General features: G+C 43.1%; 1 protein-coding gene across 1 annotated transcript in view; it reads left to right on the forward strand.

Moving 5' to 3' along the window:
* LOC126456738 (Down syndrome cell adhesion molecule-like protein Dscam2) overlaps positions 1-18,284 on the forward strand; it is a 427,689-nt gene that overhangs the window by 129,642 nt on the left and 279,763 nt on the right. Inside the window, exon 6 of the mRNA XM_050092487.1 lies at positions 4,007-4,208. Within this exon, the coding sequence (XP_049948444.1) occupies positions 4,007-4,208 (202 nt within the window). The remainder of the gene's footprint in view (positions 1-4,006; positions 4,209-18,284) is intronic.

Below are 18,284 nucleotides of genomic sequence, written 5' to 3' on the forward strand. Positions count from 1 at the left end.
GTTTTGTGCACATCCGTCGACATTTTCGGTATCCAACGTGCGTATAATTTTCGGCAATTCAAGTGCTCGGTCACAATGCCAAACAAAACACTACGAGAAACATTAGGAAAGTCATCCCGCAAGGAGCAAATCGTAAAGCGTCTGTTTTCTCTCACCGTATTGTGCACTTCCTGCACCAAACTTTCATTAACGACCGAAGGACGCCAACTCCGTCGTTCATCATGCACATTTGTGCGACCATCCTTTAATGCTCTCACCCACTTTCTTACCATTCCATCACTCATAATGTTTTCTCCGTAAACTGCATTGATCTCACGATGAATATCGATCGCTTTTAGGCCTTTAGCACTAAGAAATCTTATAACAGCCCGTACTTCACAGTCTGCGGGACTCACGATTATCGGAGGCGTCTTAAACACTCAGTACACAACGTAAACAAGGTATAATCAGACTGTAATGGCGCCAGTGCGTAGATTAAGGTACAGGCTTTCATGTAAAAATAAAATTATCGAGATATCTTAGCACGTCTTTTTTTAATTTCAAAACGGTACTTACTTAAAAAACACGCCTCGTATATTAATCATGTTGCGGACGTTAATAATAGTATCCTCAGATTTTTCACAAATGATGCAGTTATTTATAATAACGTACAGTCAGAAAGAAGCTGTACTAATATCAGTCAGATACTGATAAGTTTTCAAAGTGGAGCGTAGAGTGGTAACTTGCTTTAAATGTTCGAACGATAACATTGTGCGGTGCAGAAAACCAAAAACCCTAGTATCCTGTGCCTATAAAATCAGCGAATCGCAAATGGAATCAGTAAACTTGGGCAAATACGCGCGTGTAACACTTTGTTGGGACATGAAATGGAACGATCACATTAACTCAGTCGTGGGTAAAGGAGGTAGCAGTCTTCCGTTTGTTGGTACTCACAGCCTTTACATCCTATCGGAATTTCTTTCGGTTTTGTGAAATATTTTTCGACTATATTCAGTTACGGCAGTCTTGAAGGCTTCGCGCACTTCTCTCTAGACAACCAACTGCGTTTAATTGAGCGTTTATCTATAGTCCTATGCTTCATTTTATACCTATTACACAGTAGCCTCCGTTTCTTTTCAAGTTTCTTCTACATCTACATCTACATGGATACTCTGCAAAGCATATTTAAGTGCCTGGCAGAGGGTTCATCGAACCACCTTCACAATTCTCTATTATTCCAATCTCCTATAGCGCGCGGAAAGAATGAACATCTATATCTTTCCATACGAGCTCTGATTTCCCTTATTTTATCGTGGTGATCGTTCCGCCCTATGTAAGTCGGTGTCAACAAAATATTTTCGCATTCAGAGGAGAAAGTTGGTGACAGGAATTTCTTGAGAAGATTCCGTCGTAACGAAAAACGCCTTTCTTTTAATGATGTCCATCCCAATCCTGTATCATTTCTGTGACACTCTCTCCCATATTTTGCGATAATACAAAACGTGCTGCCTTTCTCTGAACTTTTTCGGTACTCAGTCAGTCCTATCTGGTAATGGTCCGACACCGCGCAACAATATTCTAAAAGAGGACGGACAAGCGTAGTGTAGGCAGTTTCCTTAGAAGGTCTGTTACATTTTCTAAGTGTCCTGCCAAAGAAACGCAGTCTTTGGTTAGCCTTCCCCACAACGATTTCTTTGTGTTCCTTCCAATTTAAATTGTTCGTACTTGTAATTCCTAGGTATTTAGTTGAATTTACGGCTTTTAGATTAGACTGATTTATCGTGTAACCGTAGTTTAATGCGTTCTTTTTAGCACTCATGTGGATGACCTCACACTTTTCGTTATTTAAGGTCAACTGCCACTTTTCGCACCATTTCGTTATCTCTTCTAAATCGTTTTACAGTGGCTATTCTCCTACCGTGAGCTTTTCTAAAGGGTACATATCTATCCGGTGCATGATTATTTTAAGATGTACGAAGAAGGAAAGCACGAATGGTGACAGGTTAGTTTCCTACGAGGGAGAGTGTCATGGAGATTCTGAAATGGTAGGCACTTGAAGACAGACGCAAGCTATTCCGAGAAACCCTAATTACATAGTTGCAATAACTGGCGTTAAATGCTTATTCTAGGAATACGCTGCAAAGCCCTAATTGTCGGTCCCACAGGTATCGCGAGGACGAGATTAGATTAATTACAGGTCGCACTGTGGCATTTCAACAGCAGTTATTTCCGCGTTCCGTACATGAATGGAAGGGGGAAAAATTCCTAATAACTGGTATAATGAGAAGTACTCTCTCCCATGTGCTTCATCCTAGTTTGAATAGAACGGATGTAGATGTAGATACAGACGCAGAGTTTCTAGATGTAAGATTGGACGTGTGTGTTGGGTAAGTTCAATAGGTTGCCAACATTATGTGGTTGGTAAGAAGTTTGTGAGACGTTTAGGATGTACATGTACTGCAAAGGTGTTCAGAGAGTGAAATTTTGTGTTGTCTAAGAAGCGTTTATAGTGAATTGCTGAATTAACCCTTTCGTGGGCAAAATTATTGAGCAGTTTTTTTTTAATGAATGGAGAGCAGATAGTAGTTAATAGATAGGTATATTTATCATACAGAATATCAAATTTGCTCCAATTGTGAAAGTCAGGTCACACAACAAGGTGGGAAGTATTCTACCCACTGCCCTTCCTTGGAGTTAAATGACAAAAACAACTTTTTCAATATATGTCACATTTATTTCATAAATTTACTTCTCTTGTTACAATGATTGTTCACAATTAAATGGTTCAAATGGCTCTGAGCACTACGGGACTTAACATCTCTGGTCATCAGTCCCCTAGAACTTAGAACTACTTAAACCTAACTAACCTAAGAACATCACACACATCCATGCCCGAGGCAGGATTCGAACCTGCAACCGTAGCAGTCGCGCGGTTCCGGACTGCGCTCCTAGAACCGCTAGACCACCGCGGCCGGCTCTTCACAATTACTTGCCATGAAATTTTCTGAAACATGGGTCTACGCAAAGTGGTATTTGACAATATGTACAAACGCGGCAAGTGCTCTTTTCCGCAGCTTTGGTACTACAATGACAGCACGTCCAGTAGGTTTCTCCTAAACTGGGTTGATGCCCTCCTACAGCCACATGACGAAAATCTTCAGGTACTTTACACCTTTTTGCCAGAAAGACAGGTTTTTGTCCACGCCTTTTTTGGGATGAGAAGCCAGCGATCAATTGTCTGGCTAGATGGATCCTGTATGTGAGCTGATCATGCTCTCCACTTTCTCTTTTACTTATTTTCCACAGGATAAAGCAGTTCACTGCAGCAATGTCCACCAGGAAATAAAATATTCTGTGCCACCATTTTACAGAACATCTGCCAATAGCATACCTCTCTCGTAATTGATCAAACTTATCGACACCACCCATTATTTTGTTGTATTCTGCCACAACTTCAGGACAACAAATCTCTGTACTAGTACCATCCTTGTTTTTCCTTTTCCCTGTGGCTGTTTCTCGTTGGTCATGAATTGAGGATAGGAAAGTGACTGGACGGTTATCCATCCATTTTACTGCAGAAATGGCTCCTTTCGTTTCAAACTGGAATCCCCCTCGTTCCAATTTTACGTTTTCCTTCATAAATTTGGGTAAATCAAAAATATTTACTTTATACTATATCTGTGAGGAAAAAAATCACAAAATGTCACGCGAACAGCACTGAAAGGCTCCTCTACAGAGCAACACTCAGCTATACAATGTCTCTGCGCGAAGGTACAGCAAAAACGGCGGGAACTTCCGACTGGAAGTAGTACCCTATACTGTTCACTAGGTAGTAGCACCGTACAGAGGTGGGAACTGTGAATCCCACGGGACTAGGAGCGAGTTCATTGTAGTGGGAAGCATGTTTCCCACGGCTCACGAAAGGGTTAAATTCGGAACTGATATGGCTAGAATACCAGACTGTTTTAGACATCGGAGGACACACTAGTAAACTCTGCAACGATCTTGTGTCTTCCATACATTGCAGGTGGTGGCGTGAGTCCGGGACACCCGTGGGGTCGTCAGGCCGCGTGTGGGCGTCTCAGGAGGCGCTGCACATCCGCGGGGCGCGGCCGGAGGACGCCGGCAGGTGGGAGTGTCGCGTGCACAACGCCTTCGGGGAGCAGCGCGTGCACGCCTCCCTGCAGGTCACCGCGCCGCTCGCCGTACACGTCACGCCACATCTGCTGGTACGTCACCTCACAATTGGCTAGGCGCCAAATACACTGGTGCGCAAAACTTAAGGACGAAAGTAGCGTTCACGTGATGTCACTGCAAAGTAACATAGCCTGATGAAACTTGGATCATACATAGTAAGAACTGCCATGGTATTGTACAGAAAGTAACTGAGAGAAATACACAATGAAACGGATATGTCTCATTTAAGGGGGGAAGGACGTGAAACGGGCCGACTTGGAGCAGGAGAGGCACCACAGGACATTTTAATTTGCACTGTCTATACTTTTACAAATAAATTCAGAAAACTTTGTCAGCATGACCAGGAAGGATTCAGGATTCACACTCATAGCAGAGGAAGTTCAAAAACATAATATAAGAATTTTTTTTTACATGTGAAATTTCATCCTTTTTTCACTTGGTATTGGCTGCATTTGTTGCTGTAGCTACACGTTTCTTCATAAGTAACAGAGATTCTTCGATGAATTTTGCACGGCATACAAACCATACTTACAGGTGTGAATGTATGCTTTCCCGGCGTATACAGCTGGCGAAGAGTTCTCGGGCTTCCAGCCGGGTGGCGGTGTCTTCAAACTGCGACGTTTCGACGAGTGACATACTCGTCATCTTCTGGCGAAGTGCCGAGACTTTGCGGATGCACCGCCACCCGGCTGGAAGCCCGAGAAATCTTCGCCAGCATACTTATAGGTGTACGACACTCTAGAATTTCCCAAATCTGTTAAAAACTGTGGTAAAAATTGAGATAATTAACTATAAATTTCGAAACTTCCTGGCAGATTAAAACTGTGTGCCCGACCGAGACTCGAACTCAGGACCTTTGCCTTTCGCGGGCAAGTGCTATACCATGTGAGCTACCGAAACACGACTCACGAAAGGTCCTCACAGCTTCACTTCTGCCAGTATCTCGTCTCCTACCTTCCAAACTTTACAGAAGCTCTTCTGCGAACCTTGCAGAACTAGCACTCCTGAAAGAAAGGATACTGCGGAGATATGGCTTATCCACAGCCTGGGGGATGTTTCCAGAATGGTAGAGCACTTGCCCGCGAAAGGCAAAGGTCCCGAGTTCGAGTCTCGGTCGGGCACACAGTTGTAATCTGCCAGGAAGTTTCATATCAGCGCACACTCCGCTGCAGAGTGAATGTCTCATTCTATAAATTTCGAGTTTTCTCTAAACAAGAAGTTTAAAAGGTAACAGCCCATTCATTTTTCCATAGATTAAATAAATTCTAGAGTTTCATACACCTGTACGTATGGTTTGTAAGCTGTGCAAAATTCATCGAGGAATCTCTCTTACTTATGAAGAAAAGTGTACCTGTAGCAACAAAGAGAGCCAACAGTAAGCGAAAAAATCATGAAATTTCACATTTAAAAAATATTATTTGTTCGTGTTTTTGAACTTCCACTGCTATGAGTGTGAATCCTGAATCCTTCCTGCTCATGCTGACAAAGTTTTATGAATTTATTTGTAAAAGTATAGACAGTGCAAATTAAAATGTGCTGTGGTGCCTCTCCTTCTCGAAGTCGGCCCGTTTGACATCCTACCCCCCTTAAAGATAATACTAGGGCTATCAGAAAAGTGAGTCCGCAGCTCATGGTCGTGCGGTAGCGTTCTCGCTTCCCGCGCCCGGGTTACCGGGTTCGATTCCCGGCGGGGTCATGGATTTTCTCTACCTCGTGATGACTGGGTGTTGTGTGATGTCCTTAGGTTAGTTAGGTTTAAGTAGTTCTAAGTTCTAGGAGACTGATGACCATAGATGTTAAGTCCCATAGTGCTCAGAGCCATTTGAACCCTTTTTTTATTAGGGAAGTGAGGTCTGATTGGTCGCGAAATGGAAACTACTGTGAAAATCGAAAATGTTTTATTTGTAAAAGTTGGCAACACTTTCCACCTACTTTTCCACACAGTCGCCGCTGCTATTTGGACATCTGTCGTAGGGTTGTACAAACTTTCCAATACCCTCGTCATAGAAGGCAGCCGCCTGTGCTTTCCGCCAATTCTCTACGTCGGTCTACAGCTCGTTGACTGTGCCAAAAAATTGTCTTTGTAGCCAGCGGTTCATGTGAGCAGATATGAAGCTCAGGGGAGCCAATTATGGGCCGTATTGTGAACGAGCAAACACTTCCCATAGGAAACGCTGCAGGAGCATCTTCATTGCCCCTGCAGAGTGCTGCCGAGAATTGTCATGAAGAAGGAGACGTATGATAGTTATGTTATGTGGGGTGCATGACATAAGGCGAAATCTCTCACCAGGTTCTCATTCCTGGCGGGGGCAGCAACCTTCCTAGGCACGTTTAAGTGCTCACTGTGCGCTCAGACCGAAAACAGCGAGTTGACGCGATCGAAGGGGGTGCTAGGGACAATGCCCAACACATATTTGCAAAGCTTCATCGGATTTTCGCTGTGGTTTCTATTTCGTGCCGGATCGGACCTTACTTTCCGAGTAGCCCTCGTAATTACACTGAAGTCACCTCGAATCATGATGGTCCACTGGACATTACAAAAGATAGGACACAGTTCTTAACCGTCTCGCTGGTACAGATGTGCTCTTTGCATTCCGTGCCGAGGTGGCTTTTGTTATGTCTTTACTGCTCACCAAATGCTGGTGCCTACAATGGGAGACGGCGTTCAGTCGGTATGAAACCATTTACTATCCGATTTTTCGGAAACTATTAAGATCAAAAAATTTGTTTTTGCACATTTAACAGTCTATTATGTTCACTCAATTTCTTTCCGTTATCCCCCATAGCTACTGCGCTGCATCAAATTAAGTAAAGCATTGCACAAAATCTTAAACAGTTTGCAAATGTAAAAATGTAATGCGCAAACTTTTTCTGTGGTTCATTTTAGCTCACACATTGCAGTGAATGAAGTGTACATAAGATATCGAAATTTCATTAAAATCGATATCAGTAGAGTACCTCATTTCGATCTCGAGTTACGGGTTTTATACAAGGGTTGTCCAGAAAGTAAGCTCCGATCGTTTGCGAAATGGAAACCACTGGGAAAATCCGGTAAAACCTTACACAGATGTCTTGGGAAATGTCTGTAGCACGCCTGTCGATGGTGTCGCGTCGCTCTTTTCAGTTTTGGGTGAACAGTGAGCACGTAAAGATGCGTAGGGAATAGCGTCTCCCGTCAAGTATGAGGGCCTGGTTAGAGATTTCGCCTGTGTCATGCAGCCCACATAACACAACTGTCTAGCAGTTCCTTCTTCATGCCAAGTCTCGGCCGCTCACTGCAGGGGCAATGAAGACGCTCCTGCAGCGTTTCCGATGAGAAGTGTTTGATCACCCACAATACAATTCGTAATTGGCTCCCCCTGAGTCTCATCGCTGCTCACAAGAACCGCTGGTTATGAAGACAAAAATTTTCCGCAGACAACGAGCTGCAGACCAGTGTAGATAACTGGCCGAACCCACATGCGGCTGCTTTCTATGATGGGATATTGGAAAGTTGATACAACAGTACGACAAAACTCGAAGTTGGAGCGGCGACTATGTAGAGAAGTAGGTGGAAGGTGTACCTAACTGCTGCAATTAAAACGTTTCTGGTTTTCACTGTGTTTTCCATTTCGCGACTGATCGGAACTTACTTTCTGGGCAACCCTCACATACGAAGGATGGTCGGAAACCAAGCGCCCAGTTCCGTCTGTGCGGACTTGCCAGTTCCTATAAAATACTTATCATCCGTTCTTAAAAAACCTATTGAATTAAAAAAAAAAATCTAATTTTAGCGCACCTTACAGTCTGATATCTCTGTCGATGAAGGATTAAATTTCTTTTCGTTGTATGCCATAGTTACCGTGCTGCATCAAATTAATTAAAACATTGCGCGAAATTGTAAAGATTTTCCAGAGGTAAAAACACATTGCGTAAACTTTAGGTTTACATACATACACTGCGACGAATGTAATGTAGGTAAGACACAGAAATTTTATTTACTATTGAGAGCAGATAGATATCTCATTTAGTTTTCGAGCTATTGTGTTTTATATCCGAAGAACGGTCGCGCTCGACACTCCCATTCACGTCATTGCGCCTCGCGAATCACTCAGTCATAACAATCGCTATATCTCATAAGCGGTTCATGATACCTAACCGAAGTATTTTTTGCACGCAGTGGGATGCATGTATTGTGTGATAAATGCTCGAAACTGATTCATTCACAAAGATCAGAAGTAACTCTTCCGCAGCAGTGACAGGTCTGCGGTTCAGGACGCATTTAGATGTCCGCAGCACAGTAAGGAAATGGAAGCGGAGCGCGTGTACAGACCCACAACACCCGGCGAACGGCGTGTCAGGGCGTGTATACACGCCCACAAATGCCAAAGGGTAGGGCGTGTGACGACCACGAACTACAGCGCATTCTCAGAAACGTGCTGCCACGTTGACCAAGGTTGGTAAAGAGTTTTATAGTAGAGCGTTCTAAGAGGTCGCGAATTGTCATCCATAAAAATCAATCAGGGCCGAACGTATCCCTGAAAATAAAATAGGAATAACCCATTGAATTACAGACCCATATCAATGAGCTCAATTTGCAGTAGGATTTTGGAGCATATACTGTACTCGAACATTATGAATCACCTTGAAAAAAATGATTTATTGATGCATAACAAACACGGATTCAGAAAATATCGTTCTTGTGCAACACAGCTAGCTCTTTATTCCCATGCAGTAATGAGTGCTGTCGACAAGGGATCTCAGATATTCCTAATTTCCAGAAGGCTTTTGATACTGTTCCTCACAAGCGACTATTAATCAAATTGCGTACATATGGAGTATTGTCTCAGTTGTGTGACTGGATTCGTGATTTCCTCTCAGAGAGGTCACAGTTCGTAGTGTTAGACGGTAAATCATCGAGTAGAACAGAAGTTATATCTGGCGTTCCGCAAGGTAAAGTCAAAGGCCCTCTGCTGTTCCTGATTTACATAAATGATCTAGGTGATAATCTGAGCTGCCCCCTTACATTGTTTGCAGATGACGCTGTAATTTACCGTCTAGTAAAGTCATCAGACAATCAATCCCAATTACAAAATGATCTAGAGAGAATTTCTGTATAGTGCGAAAAGTGCCAATTGGCACTAAAGAAAGAAAAGTGCGAGGTCATCAACATGGGTACTAAAAGAAATCCAATAAATTTTGGTTATACGATACATCGCACAAATCTAAGGGCTGTCAATTCGACTAAATACATAGGAATTAAAATTACGAGCAACTTAAATTGATAAGACCACATAGATAATATTGTGCGAAAGGCGAAACAAAGACTGCGCTTTGTTGGCAGAACACTTAGATGATGCGTCAAACCCACTAAAGAGACAGTCTACATTATACTTGTCCGTCCTCTGCAGGAATATTGCTGCACGGTGTGGGATCCTTACCAGGTAGAATTGACGGAGGACACCGAAAAAGTGCAAAGAATGGCAGCTCGTTTCGTGTTATCGCGCAATAGGGGAGAGAGTGTCACTGATATGATATGCGAGTTGGGGTGGCAGTCACTGAAACAAAGGCGGTTTTCTTTGCGGCAAGATCTATTTACGAAATTTCAATCACCAACTTTCTCTTCCGAATGCGTAAATATTTTTTCGACACCCACCTACTTAGGGAGAAATTGTCATCATAATAAAACAAGAGAAATCAGAGCTCGAACGGAAAGTTTTAGGTGTTCCTTTTTCCCACGCGCCATTCGAGAGTGGAATGGTAGAGAAGTAGTATGAAAATGGTTCGACGAACCCTCTGCCAGGCACGTAAGTCTGAATTGCAGAGTAACCATGTAGATGTAGATGTAGAACTGAGATTATGGCTGGTAGTGATGGAGGGAGGTCTGACGGCATGATGATACGCCACGGACATAATTCGTCCTTGTGTGTTACTTCTCACGGTGCCTAACGTAATGGCACTTTTCTACTGAACCATGCTTGTCCTCAGATGGTACGTGTCTCTACAGACTGTTTACGTGATGTTGAGGCTCTCCCGGATCTATCGCCAACAAAAAATCCCTGTGGGAGCAATTCACCAGCTCGTGTGTCAGCTCCGTCCCAGTGACAGTATCAAGCATATCAAGACCAGTTACAACAATTGTGGGCCAGCTTGCCTCAGGGAAGGATACGGCAGCCTTATGACGTCCTTCCTAACCGTATCAGGACAGGCATCAGACCAGAGACACGGGTTCCCAGGTAGATGCCGTGTTTCTTGATTTCCGCAAGGCTTTCGATACAGTTCCCCACAGTCGTTTAATGAACAAAGTAAGACCAATTGTGTGATTGGATTGAAGAGTTCGTAGATAACAGAACGCAGCATGTCATTCTCAATGGAGAGAAGTCTTCCGAAGTAAGAGTGATTTCAGGTGTGCCGCTGGGGAGTGTCGTAGGACCGTTGCTATTCACAATATACATAAATGACCTTGTGGATGACGTCGGAAGTTCACTGAGGCCTTTTGCGGATGATGCTGTGGTATATCGAGAGGTTGTAACAATGGAAAACTGTACTGAAATGCAGGAGGATCTACAGCGAATTGACGCATGGTGCAGGGAATGGCAATTGAATCTCAATGTAGACAAGTGTAATGTGCTGCGAATACATAGAAAGAAAGATCCCTTATCATTTAGCTACAATATAGGAGGTCAGCAACTGGAAGCAGTTAATTCCATAAATTATCTGGGAGTACGCATTAGGAGTGATTTAAAATGGAATGATCATATAAAGTTGATCGCCGGTAAAGCAGATACCAGACTGAGATTCATTGGAAGAATCCTAAGGAAATGCAATCCGAAAACAAAGGAAGTAGGTTACAGTACACTTGTTCGCCCACTGCTTGAATACTGCTCACCAGTGTGGGATCCATACCATACAGCGTTGATAGAAGAGATAGAGAAGATCCAACAGACAGCAGCGCGCTTCGTTACAGGATCATTTAGTAATCGCGAAAGCGTTACGGAGATGATAGGTAAACTCCAGTGGAAGACTCTGCAGGAGAGACGCTCAGTAGCTCGCTACGGGCTGTTGTTGAAGTTTCGAGAGCATACCTTCACCGAGGAGTCAAGCAGTATATTGCTCCATCCTACGTATATCTCGCGAAGAGATCATGAGGATAAAAACAGAGAGATTAGAGCCCACACAGAGGCATACCGACAATCCTTCTTTCCACGAACAATACGAGACTGGAATAGAAGGGAGAACCGATAGAGGTACTCAAGTTACCCTCCGCCACACACCGTCAGGTGGCTTGCGGAGTATGGATGTAGATGTAAATGTAGAGCCATAGCAACGTGATACAAATATGTAGGCTCATGCTACCAAGTATTTTGCAAATGTGATTCGATTTTGTAATCAATGTAATAACATCACATATTGTCTCAATCCACGGAGCTTCCTTTTTTTTCTTCCCCTTTTGGGTGCTTCACTGTTCTGTCAGCCAGTGTTTTATAACTCGAGAACTTTTGCAAATAATTATATTCTGCGAATGCCAAAAATACAAAGATCTCACATAATGAGCTCGACACTAAAATTAGAGAAATTCAGAATTTCTACAGAGGGCTGCTGACTTTATTCCCGCGAACTGTGTGCTAATGGAATGGGAAAGGCAGACAACTTTCCGCCACACACTGTGCAGTAGTACAGATGTAGTTGTAGACATAAAAGCACTCTGTGAAATAAAATCCAGAACGAATAGTTGCGTCTCACCCACCGCAGGAAAGGAAGTGACAACTGAGGTGACAATCGAAAAGACCAAAATTTAAATCCTCCTCTGGCCATCTGAATTTTTTCTCTAAAACTATTGAGACCTGGACGGCTGCTCCCAAGAGGGCACGGCGAATATCGAATGGGGAAAGCTTAGGGTTTAACGTCCCGTCGACGACGGGGTCATTAGAGGCTACGGAGGTGACGGACCATATACCTGGGTTTGGGGAAGAGCAGGAAGGAAATCGGCCGTGCCCTTTCAAAGGAACCATCCCAGCATTACCCTTCAGTAATTTAAATAGTTCAGGAAAAAATTAAATTCGGATATCCAGATGGATATTTTAACTGCCGTCCTCCCGAATAGTGTCAATTATTCACGACTGCAGTGCTTCGTTCGGGCGGGCCGCTGTGGCCGAGCGATTCTAGGCGCTTGAGTCTACGGTCGCAGGTTCGTATCCTCCCTCGGGCGTGGATGTGGGATGTGTGTCAAGTCCTTAGGTCAGTTAGGTTTAAGTAGTTCTAAGTTCTAGGGGACTGATGACCTCAGATGTTAAGCCCCTTGGTGCTCAGAGCCATTTGAACCATTTTCAGCTTCCTTCGGTGGCCAGTTTCATTTTCCATGCCTGTCCAATCACAGCTTGTTCTCTCTTAATCCCTTCCTCATCGACAGGAATGTTAAACCAAACTATTCCTTTCCTTTACATCTACGCTGCAGTGAAAAGTCGTGGGATAACATCTAATATCGTGTCGGGCCTTCTTTTGTCCTGTGTAGTGCACCAACTAGACGTGGCATGTACTCAACAAGTCTCCTCTAGAAATATTGACCAATGCTGCCTCTACAGCCGTCCGTAATTGCGTAAGTGCATGATTTTGTGCACGAACTGACCTCTCGACTGTCCCATACATTTTCGATGGGATTCGTGTCAGGCTATGTGGGTGGCCAAATCATTTACTCGAATTGTTCTCTATAACTGTGGCCCAATGACATGGAGCATAATCATCCAGAAAAATTCCATCGTTTGTTGGGAATATGAAGTCCATGAATGGCTGAAAATGGCCTCAAGTAGCAATGACCAGTTCAATTCAACCAGAGGACCGAGCCCATTCCGTGTAAACAAAGCCAACACCATTATGGACCCACCACAAGCTTGCACAGAGCTTTGATGACGATTTGGATCCATGATTCGTGGGGCCTGAGCCACTCTCGAACCCTACCATCAACTCCTTCCACCTGAAATCTGTGTCTAGGCCACGGTTTTCCAACAGTCTAGGATTCAGCCGATATGGTTACGAGCCCAGGAGAAGCATTGCAGGCTGTCGTGCTGCTGGCAAAGACACTCACTTCTGTCGTCTGCTGCCATAGCCCATTAATGCCACATTTCGCCTCACTCTCCTAACCAAAACGTACGTCGTGCTTCCCACATTAATTTCTCCGATTATTTCACGCAGTGCTGCTTGTCTTTAGCACTGAAAACTCTACGCAAACCCGACTGCTTTTAGTCGGTAAGTGAAGGCCGTATGCGAGTGCGTTGTCCTTGGTGAGAGGTAATGCTTGAAAATTGGTATTTTCGTCGCACTCTTGACATTGTAGTCTTCCCAATATTGAATTCCCTAACGGTTTCAAAAATGGAATGTCTCATGTGTCTAGCTCCAACTACCATTCTGCGTCTGCTAATTTCCGTCGTGTGGGCGTAATCGCTTCGGCAACGTTCCCACGTGACTCACATAAGTGCAAATGACAGCTCAGTCAATGCACTGCCCTTTTATACCTTGTGTACGCGATACCACCGCCATCTGTGTATGTGGTTATCGGGTTGCACCGCATAAGAACTTCCGTGATATATAAAGTGCTCTCAATATTATATGTTATAATAATGCTACCCCAGACCGAAAGATTTTTCGTGTGAAGCAGGTACTTCATGCCAACGTCTCGCCGTAGCGAGAGCCGTTAAAGTGATTCATGTTTTTATACGTCGTCAGTCGAAGTCTACGAGAAATATTCCGTTCGGCTCACAGCCCTTCAGGCAATAAATTACACCCATTCCGCTACTTTAACGCTCTCACTAAGATTCATGCTGCTCTGGAATAAGCAGTATTTTTTCAGTATGAAAATTATTACCTCTCGTAAACATTGACGGGTTGGATATCCAATTCTATTCATGGTATTACGACACGCACACGGAATGCCGGGATTTACGACCGATCTGCGTGAAGATTACACATGTATCATCTGAAAGTTTATCGGCAATAGCTATTGATTCCACTCTCAGCAAAGAAGTTTCTAAACACCTTCTTGGAAATGCACTATTAATTGGCTGCACGACTTAGATCTGCAGTTAACCTATTATAGCCAACATTATTATATTCTTTCATAAACATGTAATACTTACGCGGTTTAGAATAATATATTAACAAAGTAAATCTGTAGCTCTGAATATTTTCATTACACAAGTGAATTAGGAGTAAGCTACGATCCACTTTTGGAACGCTAGTCACAAATGGCACTGTAACGCTGGCCTCTCCTAAGCAATGGAATTTCTTGTTTACCTTGACTCACAAGTTTGTTCTTCACTTTACGTGACATACGGTAATAGCAACAAATCCGGGTTTTCCAATGGATCAATATAAACTATTGTGTGAATAAGGTTAGTTTCCTCTTCCTAATCACAACAATTTCTTCTGCTGTTATGTAGTATAATGAACAAAAGAATGAATAAGAAATTCTCAAACTACATGGCGTCACTGTTCGAAAATTGGAACATTATAAAAGCCCTGCAAAATATTTTGCTTTTACTGCTGTTGTGGGAATTATATCAAATGCAAAACTAGAAACTTCAACGTTAGAAACTCAACGTAACTCACAAACATCGGATATTTCGATTATTTGTTGCAATCTCATCCTTTCTGCTGACTCATTTTCTCAGCAAACTGTTAAATGTACTTCTAAAATTCTCTTATGCTGAACTCAATTTCTGTTAGTACAAACAATGTCTGAAAATTTTTTAAAAAGTGTTGCCAGCAGTTTTCCGAATATTTCACTTTTGGTGCAATGAGCACTAATGCATTAACTGTCCCTAATGGTAAATTTCTTGGAAACTGAATTTTAACTGTCAGGTTCGTAAAACATTTTCAATGTGGTATCTAAGTGTTTTGGTTGGCAGGAGAGCCAACACCGTGTTACTAGAAGGAGGCCGAAAGGCACGCGTTTTAGCTCACGCAGGCTGGCGTGAGGTCTGGAACAGGACAAGGAAATTAGAATTTAGAAAAACGGACGTAGCTGGTGCAATACTTAACTTTAATCCGTTAATGAAGAACGTCGGTCTTGACGGTACATGAATCAATATCAATAGTAACTGATAATGGCGCCTTTCTAGGTCGTAGCAAATGACGTAGCTGAAGGCTATGCTAAACTATCGTCTCGGCAAATGAGACCGTATTTTGTCAGTGAACCATCGCTAGCAAAGTCGGTTGTACAACTGGGCGAGTGCTAGGAAGTCTCTCTAGACCTGCCGTGTGGCGGCGCTCGGTCTGCAATCACTGATAGTGGCGACACGCGGATCCGACGAATACTAACGGACCGCGGCCGATTTAAAGGCTACCACCCAGCAAGTGTGGTGTCTGGCGGTGACACCACACTAAGGACCACGTACCAAAGATTATTAAAATAACCTTGACCATGTACCACAGAAAGGACAGACATTTTGCAGACGAAAATTCCTATTCATTTTCTTTTGTTTAGCAAACGGTTTAGTTAATATTTAACGTCAAAGTTTTTTTTCTTTATAGGAAAAATTTATAGAAACTGGCTGTGGACGGAACAGAAAGCTGCATTCAGGTGTTTGAATGGACACGAGCGAAGCTTACATCTAAGTCAAAGTATAGCACTACGAACCAAGCCCACAGGAAGTACAGTCAAGGCTGATAAGACCCAAGCTACACAAACTCCCGCTTCGAGTGCCAAAGTAAGAGGGGCGAAAGTGAAAACTAACGCTGTCAAAGTATACGAGTGAAATGGGGAGGAGAGATGACATGAAAAATGAGTCGCTTGTGTGAAAAAATGTTTTCGAAACGGCCATGAATACAGTGTTTCTAAAGTTACGGATCCCCTACTGCTTGGATCAAGACAAACTTTTCAAATACATTTTGACCGACCTGGTTTCTTTAGACCAGTTTCATGATACCTTAACAACTGGATAATTTTACCTAAGAACTGGTTGGATTTTTTTCTTCAGGCCATATAACGTAACTTCCTTGCAGGTCATCTCCTTTCGGTACAAAACTTTTCGTCACCTTATTTCTAGTTCACACCTGCCTACATCTCGGCATTGACGAAACAAACGGATATTTAACATGTATTCGTCCCTATAAAAGGTCAGAGAATGGTGCTGGGTTCGAATCCCAGTAAGTATTTAACATCTTTCATGTTTAGTTAAGACGGACAGTAGGTCCTGGCTAAGATCCCTGGTACAGTACAAGTATTTTCGTCATTTAATTTCAAGTTCATACTTGCTAACTGATGCTGACTAAACTTTAGAAATTTCACGTCCCATCACGCCTAGTCAACGACGACTATCATACTGTCTCCGTATATCCGGTCAGGCGCGAAAGTTTTTCTTAGTTATCATTGGCTGCAGGCGGTGGGTCCAGAACAAAATCGTTCAACACGTCATTTAAAGTTCGAGTATGGTCATGAATACCTTAAATACGCATTTAATATCACTTTATGCTAGATAACAAGAGTGATAGTTGTTGCACATAGTTCAATGTGTCATCATGAGTACATCGAAATTACTAGTGATACGCTGTTAATGTTGAGCTTTCCATAGAACGCTTGACGCTGTTAATTATGGCTTATCTAACTGGTTAGTTCATTTAGCAGTACAAGCAAAATCACCCGCCAAGCTATCGACTGTTAACAGATGATCAGAAAATTTTTTAGAGAGCAAGAATACTTACTGGGAATGCACAAAACTACATAAACAGCAAAAACACTGCACCTCACCTGAGATCACACCTTACCACCCCTAACACGATGTAGGAAAACCGCTGCCGCTCAAAACAGCTTCAGTCGTGTCGGAATAAATAAATACACGTTCAGTATAGTTTTCAAGGCAATCTTATACCATTCTTCTTGCAAAATAGTGCCAATTTCAGATAACGAAGATGGAGCTGGATAGTGATCAGCACTCTTCTCTCCAAAACAGACCACAAAGACTCGAAAATATTCAGATTCTGTGGTGATCAGTGCAGATGCAACCATTGATCATCATTCTCACAAAACAGCAGTCCTGGACGATGCAAGTTCTGTCAACAGGGGCATGTCGTCTTGAAACACAGCATCAACATTGGGAAACAAACATCGTACGACACGAGATGGACCTCATCAACCCCAATGATCACATATTCCAGTAACACGACCTAGCAGAGCAACCATGGGGCCAATGGAATACCACGATATGGTAGCCAAAATCATCACAAAATCCCCGTCAAGTTTCACTCTTGGGACGTAAATTCGACCAGATGTTGGAAACAGAGAGAAACAAGACTCATCCGATCGAATGACACTCTTCCACTACTCCATAGGTCTGGTTTTACGACTTCAGCGCCACGTTCTCATGTTACGGGCATTTGCATCACTGTTGAATGGTTTTGGAATTCCAATTCGCCCTGCAATTCGCTTCTTATTGACCTCCCTTCGTGTTGTTCTGCTGTGAATAGAAATCGCGAGTAAGACATCCAGTTCTGCAGTGACTTTTGCAGCTGTCGTCCTCACACAGTTCTTCGTCACAGTTCTCTTTGATGACCGTCGCTACCACTCAACATACTCTTTCGTCCGCGTTGTGACTTAGCGGATGCTGATTTTCAGCTTTCCAGACCGTGTTTTAGATATTCGTCACGGTGCCTCCTGAAGCGCCAATCACTTTGGTTCCCTTGGTTACAGAAGCACCCGACATGCGAGCACCACCTATCTGGCCACGTTCGAGTTAGCTTAGCTCCGACGTAATGCAGTCACAGCTACACAAAACACTGTTCCCACCACGGGTGGCACTTAGTCAAATGAAACAGGCCAACCTGCAGGCTCGGTTAGCACCCGCATTTATGTTCAAGTACCCATTTGTCGCGGTGTTTCTATGTTTTTGTTCAACCACTGTACGTTCATTACAGAATTTTGGTGGACCTGATATTCTTGCCAAATTAATTATTCACAAAAAATTTAATGTTGGCTAAGGACTACTGAATGACGTTTGTCACAGAGTTACAAGTATCCGTTGTCTACGATACTCATGAGAGTGGTGACTTTTTCAGTCGTAATAAATTCGAATTTACAAGTGTTAATATTGTAATAAATTTGAAATTACAAGCGTTAAGGGCTGCCTCATCTCTATTCT

The sequence above is a fragment of the Schistocerca serialis genome, chromosome 1 (genome assembly GCF_023864345.2).
Source record: "Schistocerca serialis cubense isolate TAMUIC-IGC-003099 chromosome 1, iqSchSeri2.2, whole genome shotgun sequence".
Classification (NCBI taxonomy): domain Eukaryota; kingdom Metazoa; phylum Arthropoda; class Insecta; order Orthoptera; family Acrididae; genus Schistocerca; species Schistocerca serialis.